This window comes from Nelumbo lutea, chromosome 1, assembly GCF_056320005.1.
Source record: "Nelumbo lutea isolate HS-2025 chromosome 1, American lotus-T2T, whole genome shotgun sequence".
Lineage (NCBI taxonomy): Eukaryota > Viridiplantae > Streptophyta > Magnoliopsida > Proteales > Nelumbonaceae > Nelumbo > Nelumbo lutea.
The window spans coordinates 97,848,089-97,867,529 of NC_142684.1; the positions used below are offsets into that span (position 1 = coordinate 97,848,089).

At 42.9% G+C, this 19,441-nt stretch overlaps 1 protein-coding gene across 14 annotated transcripts in view; it reads right to left on the reverse strand.

The window, feature by feature from the left end:
• LOC148876326 (S-adenosylmethionine carrier 1, chloroplastic/mitochondrial-like) overlaps window positions 1–19,441 on the reverse strand; it is a 56,285-nt gene that overhangs the window by 17,513 nt on the left and 19,331 nt on the right. For all 14 annotated transcript variants that reach the window (XM_088966596.1, XM_088966591.1, XM_088966597.1 and 11 more), the window contains one exon: window positions 10,576–10,648. In XM_088966596.1, coding sequence (XP_088822722.1) covers window positions 10,576–10,648 — 73 coding nt within the window. The remainder of the gene's footprint in view (window positions 1–10,575; window positions 10,649–19,441) is intronic.

A 19,441-nucleotide genomic window follows, 5' to 3' on the forward strand; every position in this document is an offset into this window, starting at 1 on the left:
ACCCCATTCAGTCTCCTTTTTCCTAAGGGAGAGATGTTTCATATTCCTCTCAGGGTGTTTGGGTGTGTCTGCTTTGCACATCTCCTTGGTCCTCACCGCTCGAAGTTGCAAGATCAAAACATGGTATTTTTATCTCTCAGAGGAAGTATGTCTTGGATATTCTTCAAGAAACAGGGAAGCTTGGAACGAAGGCAATCAGTACACCTATTGATCAGAACCACAGAATCAATGCATCAAAAGGTGAGCCAGTAAAGGACATTAGGAGATATCAGAGACTTGTGGGTCGGCTGCTAATACTTGTGTATGACAAGAGCAGACATTTCCTATGCAGTAAGTGTGGTAAGTCAGTACATGCATGCTCCACGAGTCTAGCATTAGGAGGTTGTTGACAGGATTCTTGCTTATTCGAAGGGACACCCGGGCAGAGGCATATTGTTTACTAATCATGGACAGTTGAAACTAGAGGCTTATACAGATGCAGATTCGGCAGGATGCCTTAATGACAGGAGATCCACTTCAGGAATATGCACCCTTGTTGGGGGTAACCTCGTCTCGTGGAAGAGTAAGAAACAAACAATAGTGGCAAGATCAAGTGTTGAAGTTGAATACAGGGCCATGGCACATGGAGTTTCAGAACTTCTCTGCATCCGTTCCCTATTAGGAGAAATTGGTGTATAGGCAGAAGAACCTATGATGTTGTACTGTGATAACCAGGCAGCAATTAACATTGCCCATAACCCAATCCAGCATGACCAAACTAAGCACATTGAAGTGGATAGCCATTTTATCAGAGAAAGAGCGACTTCTAGGGAAGTTTATCTTCCATACATTGCTTCTGATCTGCAGCTCGCTGATGTTCTCACAAAAGGTGTTGCAAGGAACAAGCTGGAGCATGATCTACACAAGTTGGGAATGTGTGACATTTACTCCCAACTTGAGGGGGAATGTTGAGATGGGCCGGTTTCTAGTTATTGGGCCCATTTGTTTTTTTATTCTTATTTTAAGTTATTAAGTTAGGAAGTTGTTGGGCTTTAGGTCCATTAGTTTATGTTTTTAAGTTGTGACTGTTCAGCAACTTCAGTAGCCACCCTACTAAGGGTGTTCTTGTAATATATCATTCAAGTCAAGTATAAATTATAATGAGGGGTTGGCAGCCAGATCTAACTCAATTCTGGTTGACTTCCTACTCTTTTCTTCTCTACTGTTGAAACTCTTCATCTTCTTCTTCTTTCTCTTCACAAGGAATTCATCTAAATCTGCAATCTAATTTCTAATAAAACTACAAGAAGTCAGGATATAGGAGACTATACATCCATTACTACATCACATGCTAACCACAAGTTGCTGCCAAAAGAGCCATCCAAAACTTGGGATCCAATATCAGCACCAATCCTTTTCCTTTCCATTTTTTCCTTTAAATTTCTCTTAGCCATCAAGGAAGGAGGATTGTCTGCATCTATATATAAGAGTTATAGACTGCAAGATAGCCCAGGGCATATGAACTTCTGATAAAACTCATATTAGATGTTCGTATATGTTCAGATCAAAAGAAAGAGAAGGAAAAGAGAGAGAGAAGGAGAAGGAAAAAGAGAAGAAAAAGGAGAAAAAAGTCACAGCCGAACTAGAGAGAAAAATCTCAAAACCTCTAGTCGGCCCTTCTTTTATTTATACTCTTCTAAGATATACAAGGATTACCATTGTGCCCTCACTTACATCAGCAGAGCAATACATATATAACTAAACATAAAAGGATTGTACTACCCTTGTACAGCCGACTCTAACACTCCCCCTCAAGCTAGTGAGTATATGTCATATAGTCCCAGCTTGTTACATATGTAGTCCACTCTTCCTCGATTCAACCCTTTGGTAAACAGATCTGCCCATTGATTTCTTGTGTTCACATATGTTGTACTTATCACTCCACTAAGCACCTTCTCACGTACAAAGTGGCAATCCACTTCTATGTGCTTCGTCCTTTCGTGAAACACTGGATTAAAGGAGATATGAACTGCACCTTGGCTATCACAGTATAGCTCCATAGGAGTGTCAATCAACTACCCCATCTCCTCTAGTAGATGCTTCAACCACACCAGTTCGCATGTTGTGTGAGCCATAGCCCTATATTCAGCATCTGCACTGCTTCTTGCTACCACTGTCTGCTTCTTACTCTTCCATATCACTAAGTTCCCACCAAGAAAAGTGCAATACCCTGTAGTGGACCTTCTATCAGATACGGACCCGGCCCAATCAGCATCCATGTATCCCTCTATCTCAAGACTTCCTCCACTCTCATACAACAAACCACGACCCGGAGCACCCCTCAAATACCTCACAATCCTTAGGACTACCTCCCAGTGTGGATTCTCGGATTCTGCATAAATTGACTCACTACACTGACCGCAAATGAGATATCAAGTCGAGTGATGGTTAGGTAATTAAGCTTACCCACCAGCCTTCTGTACCTTCCTGGATCCTCAAACTCCTCACCTGTATCACTACCCAATCTAGCATTCAGTTCCATAGGTGTTTAAGCTGGTCTGGCACCCAACAACCCTGTTTCCTCTAGCAAATCAAGAACATATTTCCTCTGGCACAGATAAATACCGTTCTTGGACCTTGCAACCTCTATCCCTAGGAAGTATCTTAATTTGCCAAGATCCTTTGTCTGGAAGTGACCATGCAAGTAAGTCTTCAACCTGTCAATTCCTGGTCTGTCACTGCCTGTGATAAGAATGTCATCTACATATACCACCAAGAGAATCTTCCCAGCATTTGATTCATAGCTTAATACGGAATGATCAACTTGACACTGTTTCATTCCAAACTTCTTCACCAATTCACTAAATCTCCCAAACCATGCCTGGGGAGATTGTTTAAGTCCATAAATAGCCTTCTTAAGTCTACAAACCTTCTCACCCTCCCCCTGAGCAACAAACCCTGGTGGTTGCTCCATGTACACCTCCTCAAGAAGATCACCATGTAAAAAGGCATTCTTGATGTCAAGTTGAAACAAGGGCCAATCAAACATAGCAGCAAGAGAAATTAGAACACGAACTAACCCAATTTTGGCAACCGGAGAGGTGTCTGTGTAATCAATACCATACTGCTATGAATAACCTTTGGCAACTAACCAAGCTTTCAACCGTTCAACACTTCCATCAGGTAAGTTTTTAACCGTGTACACCCACTTACAGTCGACCACATGATTACCAAGAGGAAGAGTAGTGAAGTCCCACATATGAGTACGAGTCAGGGCCGAGAGTTCTTCCATTGCTTGGCGCCACCCTGGAGAATTGATGGCTTCCTAGACATCCTTGGGAACAGAGACAAAGGATAACATAGAAACAAACTGTCGATGGGAAGCCGAAATGTGAGATACAAAAACAAAATTGGAAATGGAATGGAGAGTGCAACTGTGTTTATCTTTCCGCAAAGCAATAGGAAGATCAAGGTTAGAACTAGGAGATGGGGTTGGGGTGGGATCAACTGCCAGATCTGTCGACGGTGACGAAGCTAGGGGAAGAGCCGATGCCTGACGATGTGTATACACTTGCCAGATAGGTGGTCCTCTCTCAGGTAGCTGCATTGGAGGCAAAGACTGGGTCACGACCGGAACAAGAGGAACGGGATCCTCAACAGGAACTAGAAGAGGGGGTGATGGCAACAGAGGAGAAGAAGTATCCGACCTAGAGAAGAAAGAAACAAACTCAAAAAATGTAACATCAGAACACACAAAAGAACGCCGAGAACGAGGGTTATAACACTTATACCCCTTTTGAGTCTTGGAATAGCCAAGAAAGCACACTTAGTGGATCTAACATCTAGCTTGTCCATTCCAAGCCCAAGATTATGAACGAAACACACGCATCCAAAAACTCTAGGAGTAAGGGGAAAAGGAGACGTGGGAAACAGAACAGAGAAAGGGGACTGACCTTCAAAGATAGACATGGGCATGCAGTTAATAAGAAAGCAAGATGTGAGTACAGCATCACTCCAAAAGGGTTTGGGGACATTCATCTGATGTAAGAGGGACCGAGAAGTTTCCAAAAGGTGACGATTTTTTCTTTCAGTCACCTCAATTTGTTGAGGGGTGTACGTACATGAGGTTTGATGGATAATGCCATGTTTTTCCAAATATTCTTGAAAGTGTGGGGTGTAAGTACATGAGGTTCATCACATGAATCTCCCTATCACATGCACTCATATTTCAGTGGAGGGAACGAAATATTGCGCCCTAGTTTTATTTAAATCAAACCAAAGTGGCTCCCACTGACTTTCTCAAAGCCAGATTTCGATGGGCCCTAAACGGCTAGGGATCTGCACGGTTCCTCTTGGGGAGGAAACTGGTGTGGGGCCCACCACGAAGGGAGATCATCCATTGATCTTAAGGGACACCATGGCAATGATGTGCATTAAGCCATGGTGTGCGTAGGAGCCACTTATCGAATCAGCATAGGCCAAGTACCTATGACCCATGAACGTAGCACATCACACATCCATACATCACATGCATGAAATCCATAACTGATCCAATCAATTAAATAACTATAAAACCCATAATTAAAGCCCATATATTTTCACAATATTACTAATTAATATTATCTAGGTATATGGACTGAACTACAAAGAGCAGTTCGACCCATATAGCTTTTATGCTGAATTGGGCTAAAGCAGTTTTAACAGATTAAAACTGGGTTTTACAGATGTGGACCAAATTGCATCTTGCAATTAACCATCAAATCTTGGCCCATATTAAATATTTTAGGGCTGAGAACAGCCCCCATCGAACCACAGATTCGGTTCAACCAGTTTGGTCCAATTTGGTTCGAATGGGTCTAGGGTTTGATGTTCAATTCAAGATTCAATTCAAGAAGATGATCTGAAAATAAAAACTGATACAAGACAATCAAGAACCAGTAGGAGGGTTGTTCGTAAGACTGCTACCTTGCAAAACAAAGATTAGATCGCAGAATGCAGTTTCCAAAACTGCAAATCGCAAATGGTTGAACCCAAATCTGCGAAAATCTCTCCTCTGCGCATTTTGCTTCATCTTTGAATGAAATAAAATAGAAAACCTATTTTCTATTAATATTACATCAGAATTGAATTCCTATACATTCCGACTAAAAATTAAAAATAATTAATTACAGACCAAGAATGAATAGAACAACAGGTGCACAGATTTCTTGTGCCATTAAAGAATTCAATCTCCACCATACGAACAGCCCAAAAATCAAGAAAAATATATAGAACAGCTCTAAATATTAGCCAGATTAATAAAGATTTAATTTCAGATCAATCGCCCAAAACTGGGAACCAATTTCCCAGAAAAATGTTAACTGCGCAAATCGGGTAGAACGCCTTCTGCCCATTTGCACAGATCCAGATCTAGTTTAATTTGGTTCAAGATTTGAACCTGGCTCTGATACCACTGAAAGGATGAGAGATCCATCATATGGATGGCCAAACCCTGTAGGAAGGTTGGGCGAAATTTCAAACATTCTCTCTCTCCCATGTGGGAATCGTATTCCCTATTTTAGAAAACTGCATTTTCAAGGATCAATCTTGAAACCAAACCGGACCAGATCTGAAACCAAAAGGGAGTAGAGGGATATACCTGATACAGAGTAAAAGTAAACCCTCAATGAAGGTGTTCACGCCCAAGGAGAAGACCAAAGACTGCTTCCACCGAATATGACACGGTGTGAGGTGAAGCAGAATCAGTAGGATGGTTCTTCAGCAAGAACCGAATTCTTCAACAAGAATATGATGGAGGGCTGGTAAGCACGACTTCAGATTGCCTCTTCTAGCAAAAGGCAATATCAAGAACAGTTCTTGATCACTCCCACTGGTGGAGATCGAACTGGGTAGGGCGGCAAGAGTAGGAAAAAACAAGAGCAGAACACAAGTACAATCAAACTGTGTTGTCCCTCTATATAATTCAGCAGACTATGAGTGTGTGAAGGTCTGCCCTGCTCTCCTATTTATAACCTTAAAGAGAGGATCTCCTAATCCCATTAGGAGTTTCCTAATCCAAATCTTTTATTTCGATCTAGACTCTCTTTAAGAGATAAGGATAATCCCTTATCTTATCCGCAGATAAAAATCAGCCTTCCTAATCAAATTAGGAGTTTCCCGATCCAAATCTTTATTTGGATCCAAATCCCAGAACCGCCCCCATTTAATTAATCTTATTAAGCCAGTTCGAATTGGGCTTTAGGCCCATTAAGTCTATGTGCTCACTTAACCTCTTAATCTACTGCCTAGTTGGCTATCCTTGTAAGGCGTGGGACCCAAACATTGATCTACACATCAGCCACATGGGTTTAGCCCAGCCTCTGTTACAAGGCCTGGCCGAATTCATTGTAGGAGACAGTGAACCCCTGAGTCCATCACCATGGGCTCTTAATGGGCCCAACATTTACACTAAATGGTCATTGGGTCAAGCCACCTTATAAAAACCTAAGGACTGTGGACAAATGCAAGATTAGCCCATCAGGTATTACCCTCAATGGTCTTACACTTAACCTCTCAGCCCATAATGATCAAACACTGCCCGACAAGAGAGGACCTCTCCCTCGGCTGCAAGGTACAATTCTGCACTCTCTACTCACATGGATCCCAGGAATCTTTTGCAAACATTTTGAAACCATAATATATATATATATATATATATGAATATCTCTATATAAAGATATTTTGCAAAACAAATTTCAACGGTTGAAACCGACTGCTGGCAGTTTTGGTTTCCATTAGAGAGAGTGCATTCCCGATCATTCACTTTGTCCGACAAAGGGGCTGATCCTGTCACTATGATCACCCACTCAGATGAATTCTCGGACTGTCCCAACATACCCAGGTTTTGACCCCCTCTAAGAATCTCATTGATTGGCATATCAAAGATAACCCAATCCGACACCTAGTGTAGTATCATAATCGAGTCTAGGGGTCAGGTGTAACATTTCAGTTTTGCCCATCTATCTCCAAGGTCCAGGGCAATACTGGAAATTTGGTTCGGTTTTGGGTTTCAAGAAAACCCACACTGCATGTACCTCAGGTCTCACCCTGGCAGCTGAGACAAGCCACCCCAACCAACTTGGCGGCACATCAGTGTCAGCCTTGGCAAGATAAATCTCCCCAGATCTATCCAACGGCTGTGAAGATTCTAAACTAACACGAGTCTCATGTGTGTCCAGTCATATGATCGGAAGCTCCAAAATCTATAATTCAATGAGAAGATGTGGATGCCAAACAAGTTGTACCTGTGTGTGCAAGGGTAGTTGTGTTCTGTTGAGATGTACCTTGAATGAGCCGCTCATGCTCATCCCATGAAACACTCACCGTCTCCTTTCTGGAAGTATATGTAGATGTAGTGGGGATCTGATCAGTGACTTAAGATTCTTGTCTTGAGCTACCACCATTTACAGCTGCTTGATTCGCCCAGCTTGAAAGTGGGCCATGGAGATCGTAGCAAAAGTTGATAGTATGTCCCTCCATACCATAATGAGTACACCTTCTCTGAGTATTACCACGTCCCCTACCACGAGCTCCCCCTGAATCTCGTCCTCCAACACGACCACCACCACGATTATACATTCCACCACCACCACGACCATACATGGGTCCACCACCACTACCACGTCCATGCTGACCTCCTCTACCACCACGACCTCCCCCTCTCGTAACTGCAAATGCAAACCTATCTGACATAGTGGAAGTCTCTATGGGTCCAACTGAAATCCTCCAAAGATGAGCAAACACTTCCTCAAGAGAGGGAAGGGCAAATCCACCTAATATCTATGCCCTTACAGGTTCATACTCAGATTTCAGCCCTACTACAAATCTGGTCACATCCAACTGCTCTTTTTGTTGTTGCTGAATTTTGACGAGGATGATAAACATTCAACTCATTTCGTAAATTTCTCATACTGGCATAATAGTCCTCAAGACTCTGATTCCCTTGTTGCAGATTGAAGTACTCTTGGTACAATTGGTAAACCCTAATAGTGATATCTTGTCTAGAATATAGTTTCCTTGCATGATCCCAGACTTCCTTAGTTGTATCTAAAAACATGAAGTTCACACTAATTTTGGACTCCATGTCGTTCCATAGCCAGGTCATAATTTGAGCATCCTCCTGCTCCCATTCATCATATCCAGGAGAATCAATTGGGGGTTTATCTTCCCTCACATGTTTCACTTTCTTTTTGGCTTTCAGGAAAACTTCAACAGACTTGGCCCAAGGGACATAATTCTCACCATTCAGTTTTATAGAAGTCATCTGCACATTCAGATAATCAGAAGGCACCATCACACTTGATTTGTATTCAGTGTTGTCTCCCATGACTACACAAAAAAACAGTGGGAGGTTGTACCACTAAATTGTTACTCTACTGCCCTAATAAATCACCACACTCACACGAATGACTGAACACCACTAGGGTTCCTAGTACCAGGTTTCAGCAACAACACTCACACTATTCACCACTGTTTCAGCAATAATATTCACTACTGTTCACCACTTTTAGCAACAGCACTACTGTTGCCGTTTACTGTCAGCACTAGAAACCCTCACAACACACCTCACAAATAATATTTTCAGTTCTGCAACATATAAAAGAAACTTGCAACATACCACAACTTAGTTCAAAGATCATGTACCTGTCGAGTAGAGGGTACCAAGTCTGCACTGTCACCATCACAAAACCAGCCCTCTTCGAATTGTGAGTAGAGGGTTTTCTACCAACCACACAAAACCACAACAACTGCACTCATTGGAGGCATGGAAACCCCCAAAAGGAAAAAACGACCAGTCCTTTTCTTCCTTTTTGGAAAACTCTCTAAATATCAATAAGAATTCTGCAAAACCCTAGAGAGGAATGCACAGAACAGAGAGAAAAGGAGACAACTGATCTGAACAGATTATCGTGGCTCTGATACCATGATAAAACTCAGATTAGATGTTCGTATATGTTCAGATCAGAAGAAAGAAAAGGAAAAGAGAGAGAGAAGGAAAAAGAGAAAGAGAAGAAAAAGGAGAAAAGTCACAACCGAACTAGAGAGAAAAATCTCAAAACCTCTAGTCGGCCCTTCTTTTATTTATACTCTTCTAAGATATACAAGGATTACCGTTGTGCCCTCACTTAAGTGAGGGCCACATCAGCAAAGCAATACATATATAACTAAACATAAAAGGACTGTACTACCCTTGTACAGCCGACTCTAACAACTTCCTCTTTTTTTGGGTAGTTTGGACCTCTCCTACTAATTAAGCAATGGAAGATGGCCATAAGTGCAGTTTGAGAGGAAAAGCTAATTGTTATGGAGTGTGACAACATTTTCTGTTTCCAATGGAAGAATATTCAAAGCAAAGTCCAACCTACAAATTTTAGTGTTAATTATGCTCATCTATGATGCCCAAATATGGATATGGAAAACAGGGATATGGATATGACTCTCCATTTCCTAAAATCCTGGACATAGCCATGGGTACAGGTATTCCATGTAATATGCTTATATTATGCATTTTTATCTAGTCTTTGAAGCTAAATGTCATTTTTCAAGACTTACGTCTTGCCAAATTTAACAAAGTTTCTAACATGTACAGATATTTTTACAGTATAATTTGTTAATACTTATAAGTGTACATATGTTCACAATGTAAATGCTACAGATTACATCTAGAAGTATCCATGCAGTATCCAGTATCATATCTGACAAATATTGCATATGACACTAGTACACTATTTATGTGCAGGTATCCAGTTATCATAAATGCTCATGTTTCTGCTTCTCGTTTTTCTATGAGAAATGGGGTTAGGTTTGACTGTATTTCCACACCATGCGTAAATCCTTGGCTACGAGGGATTCATATTTAGGTGGTAGATCCTTTTCTTACACAATTCCTAAATTTTCATATATGTAATAGTAATACAATTACTCTTCACTAATCAAAAATTTCTCTCTCAGTAAGCTGTCTTTTGATTGGAGACAGGATTTTTGATATGGTTTTTGCAGTTTATTTTGTTGATTAGGGTTATTGCTTAACACAATGGTAAAAATGCAGGTTCAGGTCTGAGAGAGGTCACTTGGTGAATGAAATGCCTAAGGTCAGGTCCATATCCATCCATCCCTCCCAAGACTCATGATAGCCGGGGTCAGAATTGGGTAATGGCCCTTTTTTATTATCATCTGTGATGTAGACTTCGAAATATAAATGTTTGAGGCAAAAGATGACAAGTATGGAGTTGCAAGTTATAACAACATATGCAGTTCGGTAATCTTGGGCAAGGAAAAAGGAGGCCTGACACTAGAGGTCAAAGATCACATTTTCAGAAATAGCTTTAACCCATTCAATCAATCTATAAGACATTTACATAATTATAGGATCTGGCATTGGCAAGAGGAAAGTCCAGAACAGTGTTGAGAATGCAAGTGAGGTAGGTTTGAAAACAATAAACAACATTTACAAGCAAACCACAATTTGAAATCTAGTCCTTGAGTTGCAACGAGAATCAGATGTGGATTCCAAGAGAAAGCAAAAGGCACATTTGCAACTTAGCATGAGACACATACGGTAAGACACCAGCAAGATTTCCAGCCAGTCCGGAATACAGGCCCTTCAAAAGAATTTTTCCTCCACCACGAGCTGCCTATAAAACCAATATAGGCAGTCCAATACAATAATGTTATGAGAGAAATATAACAATATCAAAGTTTCTAGAAAACTTAAAAGTGGTGAACAATGACAGGTTAGGGAAGATATGTTTCTCTCCCTTCAAGTAAATATCAAAGCAGACATCTTAACTTCAATTAACATGCTAAGAAACAAAGAGCAATATAATTTGAGAGAGTGACAGACAGAGAAGAGAAGAGAAGAGAAGAGGAGAAAGAGGATAAATGTGAACATTTCTAACATCTTGACTGATAATCCAACAAAGTATGATGGAATTACAGCATACAGAAGAACTTAAACCCTTCAGATTAATCACCCAATTCCAAATTTAAGTCAGAGAAACAGATCACTATTTTGATCCACTTGTAGTTCCATGGACAATAAGCAGCCAGAACATTGAGACCAATTGTTTTGGTAAACCTGTTATAAAGCAACCTTGATATCCAGGATAATAGGCAATCATTTTATGGTATCCTGTGTATTTTTTCTCTAGTCAGTAATGATATTTCATTAAGGATAATAGATAATCGTTTGAAGATACGGATGTGTCACCTCAGCACTCTTTCTCTGTTTATACAATCTTTCTTTTTAATAAAATTCTATTTATTGTTAAAGAAAAAGAAAGAATGGCAAAGACACAAGGCAAAGAGAAGAAAGAGAAGAACAAATGAAAATTGAAAAGCAGGACAAAAACCAAAAAAGAAAAGAAAAGAAAATGAAATTGAAAGCCAAAACTCTTAAAGAACATAAATGCTACCTCCCCCATACAGAAAAATCTGCAAAAGACTCATCTTCCCAAGCACCATATAAGAAACCCAACAATGTCCCAAAACAAGAATGTGACAGTGACAAACCAGGCCTCACCTAGAATCAGTGACCACAGAAGGGGAAAAAATGCTACCTTGACAATACCACAAAACAGAAATGATGCAAATGCAATTTACAAGACTATTCCCAAATTATATTAAAAAAATAAAAACATACACACACAACCAAAAGAAGGTGATGGTTTCACAAGGTTCTCAAATAATAACCAGTTCCAGATATCCAGGAATTGGATACATAAATAGTAAATAATATTACAAAGGACCAAAGTGAGTACTAACCCAGTCTTCAAAGAAGACTACTACAAAAACCTTTGCAAGCACCGAAAAAACAAGCCATTTTCAAGGAATAGCATAATCTAATACAAATAGTCCTATTTGGCCCCGGTCTGGATAAACTATCAGTAAGAGCTATAGATTCTCTAGCGGCTGCTCTGTTAACAGTTCGATGAAATGGGTACCAGTGGAGAAGTCTGCTCGATTGTCACCTGAGAGATGAAACCCTAGATGTTTGCAACGTAAGGAACCAGAGATGCAAGATCAGATAATTTCAGAAGAGGAGGATTCTGACTATGAGACAGAATCCGATGACGCAACAAGCATCGGTAGTGTGGAGATGCAATCTCCCAAGGATCCTCTCGATGAGGGAAGCTTAAATACTGTACAACTCTTCTTGGAAGAGGAGACGAGTGAGTCCATTGGTGACGGGATTAGCAAATCACAGCTGATTGTGGGTGAAAGCCAGTTGGGAGCTTTTATTTTGAACCCTGTTCAGATGGAGAGCTTCTCTTTCCCTCTCTTGGCAGCCAGGGAAGAGGAAATGTGACCAATAAACTTGGAGGCAGCACAAGTTCCCTCTCTTCCAGCAAACAAGTCCCCCAATAGAGTTCAGCTAGAAATGGCTATCGGTTTTGAGGGGCAGGACCTTCCTTTGCAGTTTTGCACAGACTCCGATGAGTTACCGCTCACCTTGTAAGCCCCTTCGAGGGTGGCTTAACTTCCTGAAACAGAAGATGGGAGGGAAAGGGGGAAAGGTAGGAAGAAGATGACATGGAGAGAGAGATGAAAGGGATATTCATTCACACCACTTATTACATGATCAAGGCCTTGTATAGCTGGCCTACATGTATGCAATCATGAAGAAAATATCTTCTGGTGGCAGTGTAACTTACTCTGGGAGGCTCTGCTGCGTGTCACGCTAGCCTCTCTGTCTTCTAGTGAAATGCTGCTCAGTGGTGGCCTGCTCCACACCTATAGTTGGGTTCAGAGGGAGTGTTTGGGTCCCAACAATTCCTCCCCCCCCCCTTAGCATTGACCTTGCCCTCAAGGTCTAGGTTTGGAAACCTCTCATTCAGCCTACGATAAGATTCCCAAGTGGCATCATCTAGAGGAAGCCCAGCCCATTCCACCTTGGCTTCTGGCGCAACCTGACCACCTCGTCGAACCCAATGGAAATCCACAATTCTGATAGGCTCCGTGTCAATGTCCCCTTCTTCAGTGAATTAGGGTAAGTTAGGTGAGACATGTGTATGATTTCCCACCACCTTCTTAAGAAGTTGATGGGATGAGAGATCCATCATATGAATGGCCGAACCATGCAGGAAGGTAGGGCGAAATTTCAAAAGTTTCTCTCTCTCCCATCTGGGAATCACATTCCCTGTTTTAGAAAATCTGCATTTTCAATGATCAATCTTGAACCCTAAACCGAACCAGATCTGAAACCAAAAGTATGAGAGGAATATACCTGATACAAAGAAATAATATCTCCCAATGAAGGTGTTCACGCCCAAAGAAAATCTCCAAAGACTGTTCCCACTAAAGATGAAACAGTGTAGGGTGGAGCAGAATCAGTAGTGTTCTTCCCAAGAACCGAACCCTTCAGCAAGAATTCGATGGAGGCTGTAAGCACGACTTCGGATCAGCCTTTCTCCAGAGGCTGATATCAAGAACTGTTCTTGATCACTCCTACAAAACTGGAGATCGAACTGGCAGTAGGCGGCAATTGGAGGAGAACGCAGGGAGAAGATGGCGCATTCACACTGTTGTTGTCTTCTCTCTGTGTGATCTGAGATCTGATCTCTAGGATTTTGGATGTTTTTAGATGTTTTTGGATGAACTGAATGGTTCGCCCCCTCCTCCTTTTATAGCCTTAAAGAGAGCTCCTAATCTCATTAGGAGTTTCCTAATCCAAATCTGTATTTGGATAAGGAGTTCTCTTTAAGAGATAAGGATAAGTCCTTATCTTATCTACAGATTAGATTAGCTCTCTCCTAATCTCGTTAGGAGGTATCCATATTCAAATCCTTATTTGAATCTAGGCTCTCTGAGTGGATAGGGATAATTCTCTATCCTATCTACTAATCCAAATCCCAAGATCCACCCTTATTTAATTAGTCTAACTAAACCAGTTCGAAATGGGCTTTAGGCCCAATAAGTCTTATGTGCTCAGTAGCCTTCCAAACTGTTGCCCAGTTGGGCTTCTTTGTATGGCGTGGGACCCAAACATTGATCTACACATCAGCCACATGGGTTCATCCCAGCCTCTGTTACAAGGCCTGGCCGAATACACTGTTATGGACAGTGCACGTGCACCCCCTGAGCCCATCACATGGGCTCCTAATGAGCCCAACACTTACACTAAGTGGTCCCTAGGGCCAAACCACCTTATAAAAACCCAGGGACTGTGGGCAAATGCAAGATTAGCCCATCAGGTATTACCCTCAATGGTCTTACACTTAACCTCTCAGCCCATAATGATCAAAACCTTTTGCAAACCTTTTGCAAACAGTGTTGCACTCTCTACTCACATGGATCCCGAGAATTAAAACCTTTTGCAAAAATTTTGAAACCATAATATATATATATATGTATATCCGTATATAAATATATTTTGCAAAACAAATTTCAACGATTGAAATCGGCTGCCGGCAGTCTTGGTTTCCATCAGAGAGAGTGCATCCCCGATCATTACCTTTGTCCGACAAAGGGACTGATCCTGTCACTGTGATCACCCATTCAGATGAATTCTCTGACTGTCCCAACATACCCAGGTTTTGACCCCCTCTAAGGATCTCACTGATTGGCATATCAAAGATAGCCCAATCCGACACCTAGTGCAGTATCATAATCGAGTCTAGGGGTCAGGTGTAACTTTCCAGTTTTGCCCATCAATCTCCAAGGTCCAGGGCAATACTGGAAATCTAGTCCGGTTTAGGGTTTCTAGTAAACCTACACTACATGTACCTCGGGTCTCACCCTGGCAGCTGAGACAGGCCACCCCAACACTTGGTGACACATCAGTGTCAGCCTTAGCAGGATAAATCTCCCCAAACTTATCCAACGGCTGTGAACATTCTAAACTAACACGAGTCTCATAAGTGTCCAGTTCAAGGGTATTACACAGAAACACACCACAATAACATGAATCAAATATGTACTTTATTCATTTACAATAAATGTCATATTGTACATCAATCTGATTGGAGCTAAGGGCATACACTGTCTAACAAAAGTGAGGTGTGAAACACTGGATGAAGCTTTGAGGTTGCAGGGAGGTCCAACCGATAAGCAACAGAGCCCACTCTCTCTAGAACCTTATAAGGCCCATAATACCTGGGTGCTAACTTGTGCCAAGCCCGTCTTGCCACTGAGGTCTGGCGGTAAAATTGGAGCTTAAGGTAAACGAAGTCACCCACCCGAAATTCTAACGGGCGTTGGTGAGTGTCATAGAAGGCCTTCATTCATTGTTGGGCTTTTGTCAAGTTGGACTTAAGCAATCTAAGAATCTCGTCTCTCGCAAGTAGACGAGTCTCTACGTCTGCCACCTTGGATGACTCATATTCATAAGGTAATATGGGAGGAGGTTCTCTGCCATAAAGAGCCTTGAAGGGTGTCATTCCAATAGCCGACTGATAAGTCGAATTGTACCAGTATTTTGCCCACGGAAGCCAGTGAGCCCACTATCGGGGCTTTTCCCCTACAAAACATCTAAGGTAGGCTTCCAAGCAACGATTAAGAACTTCAATCTGCCCATTAGTCTACGGGTGATAACTCGTGGAGGGTGCAGTTGGGTTCCTTGCAACCGAAAATATTCCTTCCAGAATGAACTCAAGAAAGCAGGGTCCCAATCTGAGACAATGGATCTTGGGGTTCCATGCAGCTTGTCCGCATCCCGGATGAAGATGTCAGCCACCATCGCTGTGGTGTAAGGGTGAGGTAATGCAGAGAAATGGCTGTACTTGGTGAGACGGTCAACCACTACCATGATAACCTCCTTTCCTGCAGAACGAGGAAGACCCGTGATGAAGTCCATGGAAAGGTCTTCCCACAATTGATCTGGAATGTTGAGAGGTTGTAGAAGGCCAACGGGAGACTGTGACGAGTATTTCTGTTGTTGGCAGGTTTGGCATTCGAATACATATTGTAATACATCCTTACGCATTCCTTCCCAATGATAGTGATTGTTGAGCCTCTTTATGGTCCATAGCACCCCTGAGTGCCCTCCCAAGGCGGAGTCATGAAACAACCTTAGCAATTCAGCTTTGTGGGCCGAATTCTATGCAACAACAAACCGACCCCTAAAGAAAAGATCAAGCCCCACAACTTGGTAACCAACAACTTGTGAAGGGTCCCGCCTCCACTTATCTCTAATGACCTGCAACTGCGGATCAGACCTGGCTTCTTGCCGTATAGCTTCAAACAAAGGGAAGCTGGGCTGAGAGCAGATCAGATGGGCTAACTCTTCTACTCGTGACAAGGCATTAGCTACTCTGTTTGCGGGCCCTGGCTTATATTCTATGAGGTAGTCAAAGCCCATCAGTTTACTAAGCCATTTTTGCTGCTCCGGGGTGTGCACCCTTTGCTCTGCTATGTACCTCAAACTTCGTTGGTCTGTCCTAATAACAAATTGGCATCCCAATAGGTATGCACGCCACTTTTGCACTGCCATTACCACAGCCATCATTTCTTTGACATAAGTGGACTGATTGAGAGAGCCTTGCTGAAATAAGCAATGGGCTGCCCTTTCTGCATCAAGACGGCCCCTACTCCTACACCCGATGCATTACATTCTATTTCAAAGGGCTAGAGAAGTTTGGAAGAGTGAGGACTGGAGGGCTGGAAACTGTTGTCTTCAAGTCTTCAAAAGCTCGTTGGGCTTCTTCAGTCCAACTGAAGGAATCCTTCTTTAATAGACGCGTTAGTGGGGCGGCCATAAGCCCATACCCCTTAATGAAGCGCCTATAATATCCGGTAAGCCCAAGAAAGCCCCATGGAGCTTTTATAGTAGTGGGCTTGGGCCACTTCTGAATGGCGTCTACCTTTTCTGGGTCTGCCATGACCCAACCTGCTGCAACCACATGGCCTAAGTACTGAATTTGTCCTTGTCCAAAGGAACACTTTGTCATTTTGGCATGTAGTTGGTGCCCCTTTAGAGTTGTGAGGGTGAGTTTCAGATGTTCCATATGTCTGTCCCAATCCCTGTTGTACACCAGAATATCATCGAAAAACACCAGAATAAATTGCCTTAGAAATGGCCTGAAGACGTCATTCATGAGGGCCTGAAAGGTGGAGGGGCGTTTGTGAGTCCAAAAGGCATAACCAAGAACTCATAATGGCCATCGTGGGTCCTAAAGGCCGTCTTGTGGATGTCAGCCTAGTGGACCCGAATCTGATGATACCCGGACCGCAGGTCTAATTTGGAGAACACTCGTGCCTCTCCTAACTCATCCAGTAGTTCGTCAATGAAGGGTATAGGAAACTTGTCCTTTACAGTAATCTGATTTAAGGCCCGGTAATCTACACAAAGCGCCAACTACCATCCTTCTTCTTTACTAAGAGTATAGGAGATGAAAAAGGGCTGGTGTCGGTCTGTATATGCCCTTTTTCCAATAGTTTTCTCACTGCCTTCTCAACTTCTAGCTTCTGAAAGTAAGGGTATCTATATGGCCTCACATTGGCCGGATTAGAACCGGGTAAGAGAGGTATCTAATGATCACGAGCCCGGGGTGGAGGTAATTGGTTCGGCTCCTCAAATACATCGCCAAACTGATCGAGTATCGACCGTAAGGCCCTGTGTTGGGCTCCAGTAGGGTGAACACAGCCCTAGTTGTCCAGAATTGAGACTGTGGGCTAAATGCCTAAGTGCATAAATATGGGTTGGCCAACATCCTTGGAGGTCCGTATCATGGAGGCTAAAGTGTCACTTTGTGGACCAGGGGGCCGCACCCCTTGTAAATGACAAGACTAGCCATCCTGGTGAAAATCCATTGTCATTTTGGCCCAATCACATAGGGCAAGGCCCAGGCCACGCAACCAATTAACCCCCAAAATAATATCAGCCCCCGAGATATCCAAAAGGTGGAGATCCACCACAAAATTATGGCCCTGTATGAGGATTTTCTCCTTTTTACATACACCATTACACAACATTTGACTCCCATTAGCCACATGGATTGAAAAGAGAGGAGTGGGTTGTATGGTAATACCTAGCTGCTTAGCCAAACGACAAGTGATGAAATTCAAGGTAGAGCCACTGTCAATCAAAACCATCACAGTCCGGCCCATCAATCTTCCTTCTACGCGCATGGACTGAAGAGAGTTGAGGCCCATGAGGGCGTGTAAGGAGATCTCAGCCCCATCAGGTTCTAGCCTATCTGGAATCATTTCATAGTCAATTAAGTGCTCCGGGTCTGTCTCTTCCGGCTCTTCCTCTGTCTGTAGGAGAAACACCCGCTGGACCTAGCATTTATGGCCAGGTCCAAACTTATCATCACAGTTATAACAAAGGCCTTTCTCACGTCGGGCTTGCATCTCAGCCCATGGGAGACGTTTGAAAGGCATAGTGGGTCGGAGCAATATGGGCTTCTAATGATCACCAGCCAGTTTCATGGATTGCTAATCGACCCGTGGAGGAGTCCTCAAATTCAGGTAGGTCGGTTTGCTAGCTCTACTAAGGTCGTCGATTCTTTCTTCTTGCAGGCGAGCCAATCCCACTGTAGCCATGACAATCGTCGGACGGAGAGCACTCACCTCTAGACGGATTTCCTCTCTGAGACCTCCCACAAAACATCCTACTAAGGCTTTCTCCATCCAGTCGTGTACCCTGGTCGCCATCCGCTCGAACTCAAGCTGGTACTTTGCTACCGTTCCAGTCTGCTTCAACCGGGTGATCAGCTCGTCGTAGTCCACGAACGTCGTCGGCCCAAAGCGGATGCACAAAGCTTCGGTGAACTCCGCCCAAGTTACTTGGGGATGATTCCGGCGATACCACTGGAGTCATAGAATCGTGTCTCCTTCTGGATGAATGGAGGCGATAGAGACACGCTGGTGTGCGGGAGTTTCGTGGTATTCGAAATATCTTTCTGCTCAGAAGATCCAAGGAATGGGATCTCCACCGGAATAGTTGGAAAGGTTGATCTTAGTGACTTTTCCAGTGGGGTAATCCCCTGTTCTTTGGCTACTAGAAGCAGAGGCTTCCGCTCCTGCTAGGTGACTGGTCTCACCGAACTGTTGCTGAGAGACAAAGCTAGAGACCACTTTGAGTTCCTTGAGTTCGTTCAACACCTGGTGAAACCCAACCTCAAGCTGGTCGACCCTTTCATCCACGGTAGTGAACGTGTTTGTGGCATCGTGAAGCCTGGGATTTGGATAGCCTGACTCTGATACCAATCTAATGAGTTACCACTCACCTTGGATCTCCTGAAACAGAAGATGGGAGGGAAAGGGGGAAAGGTAGGAAGAAGATGACACAGAGAGAGAGATGAAAGTGATATTCATTCACGCCACTTATTACATGATCAGGGCCTTATATAGCTAGCTTACATGTATGCAATCATGAAGAGAATATCTTATGGTGGCAGTGTAACTAACTCTGGAAGGCTCTGCCACGTGTCATGCTAGCCTCTCTGTCTTCTAGTGAAATGCTGCTCGGTGGTGGCCTGCT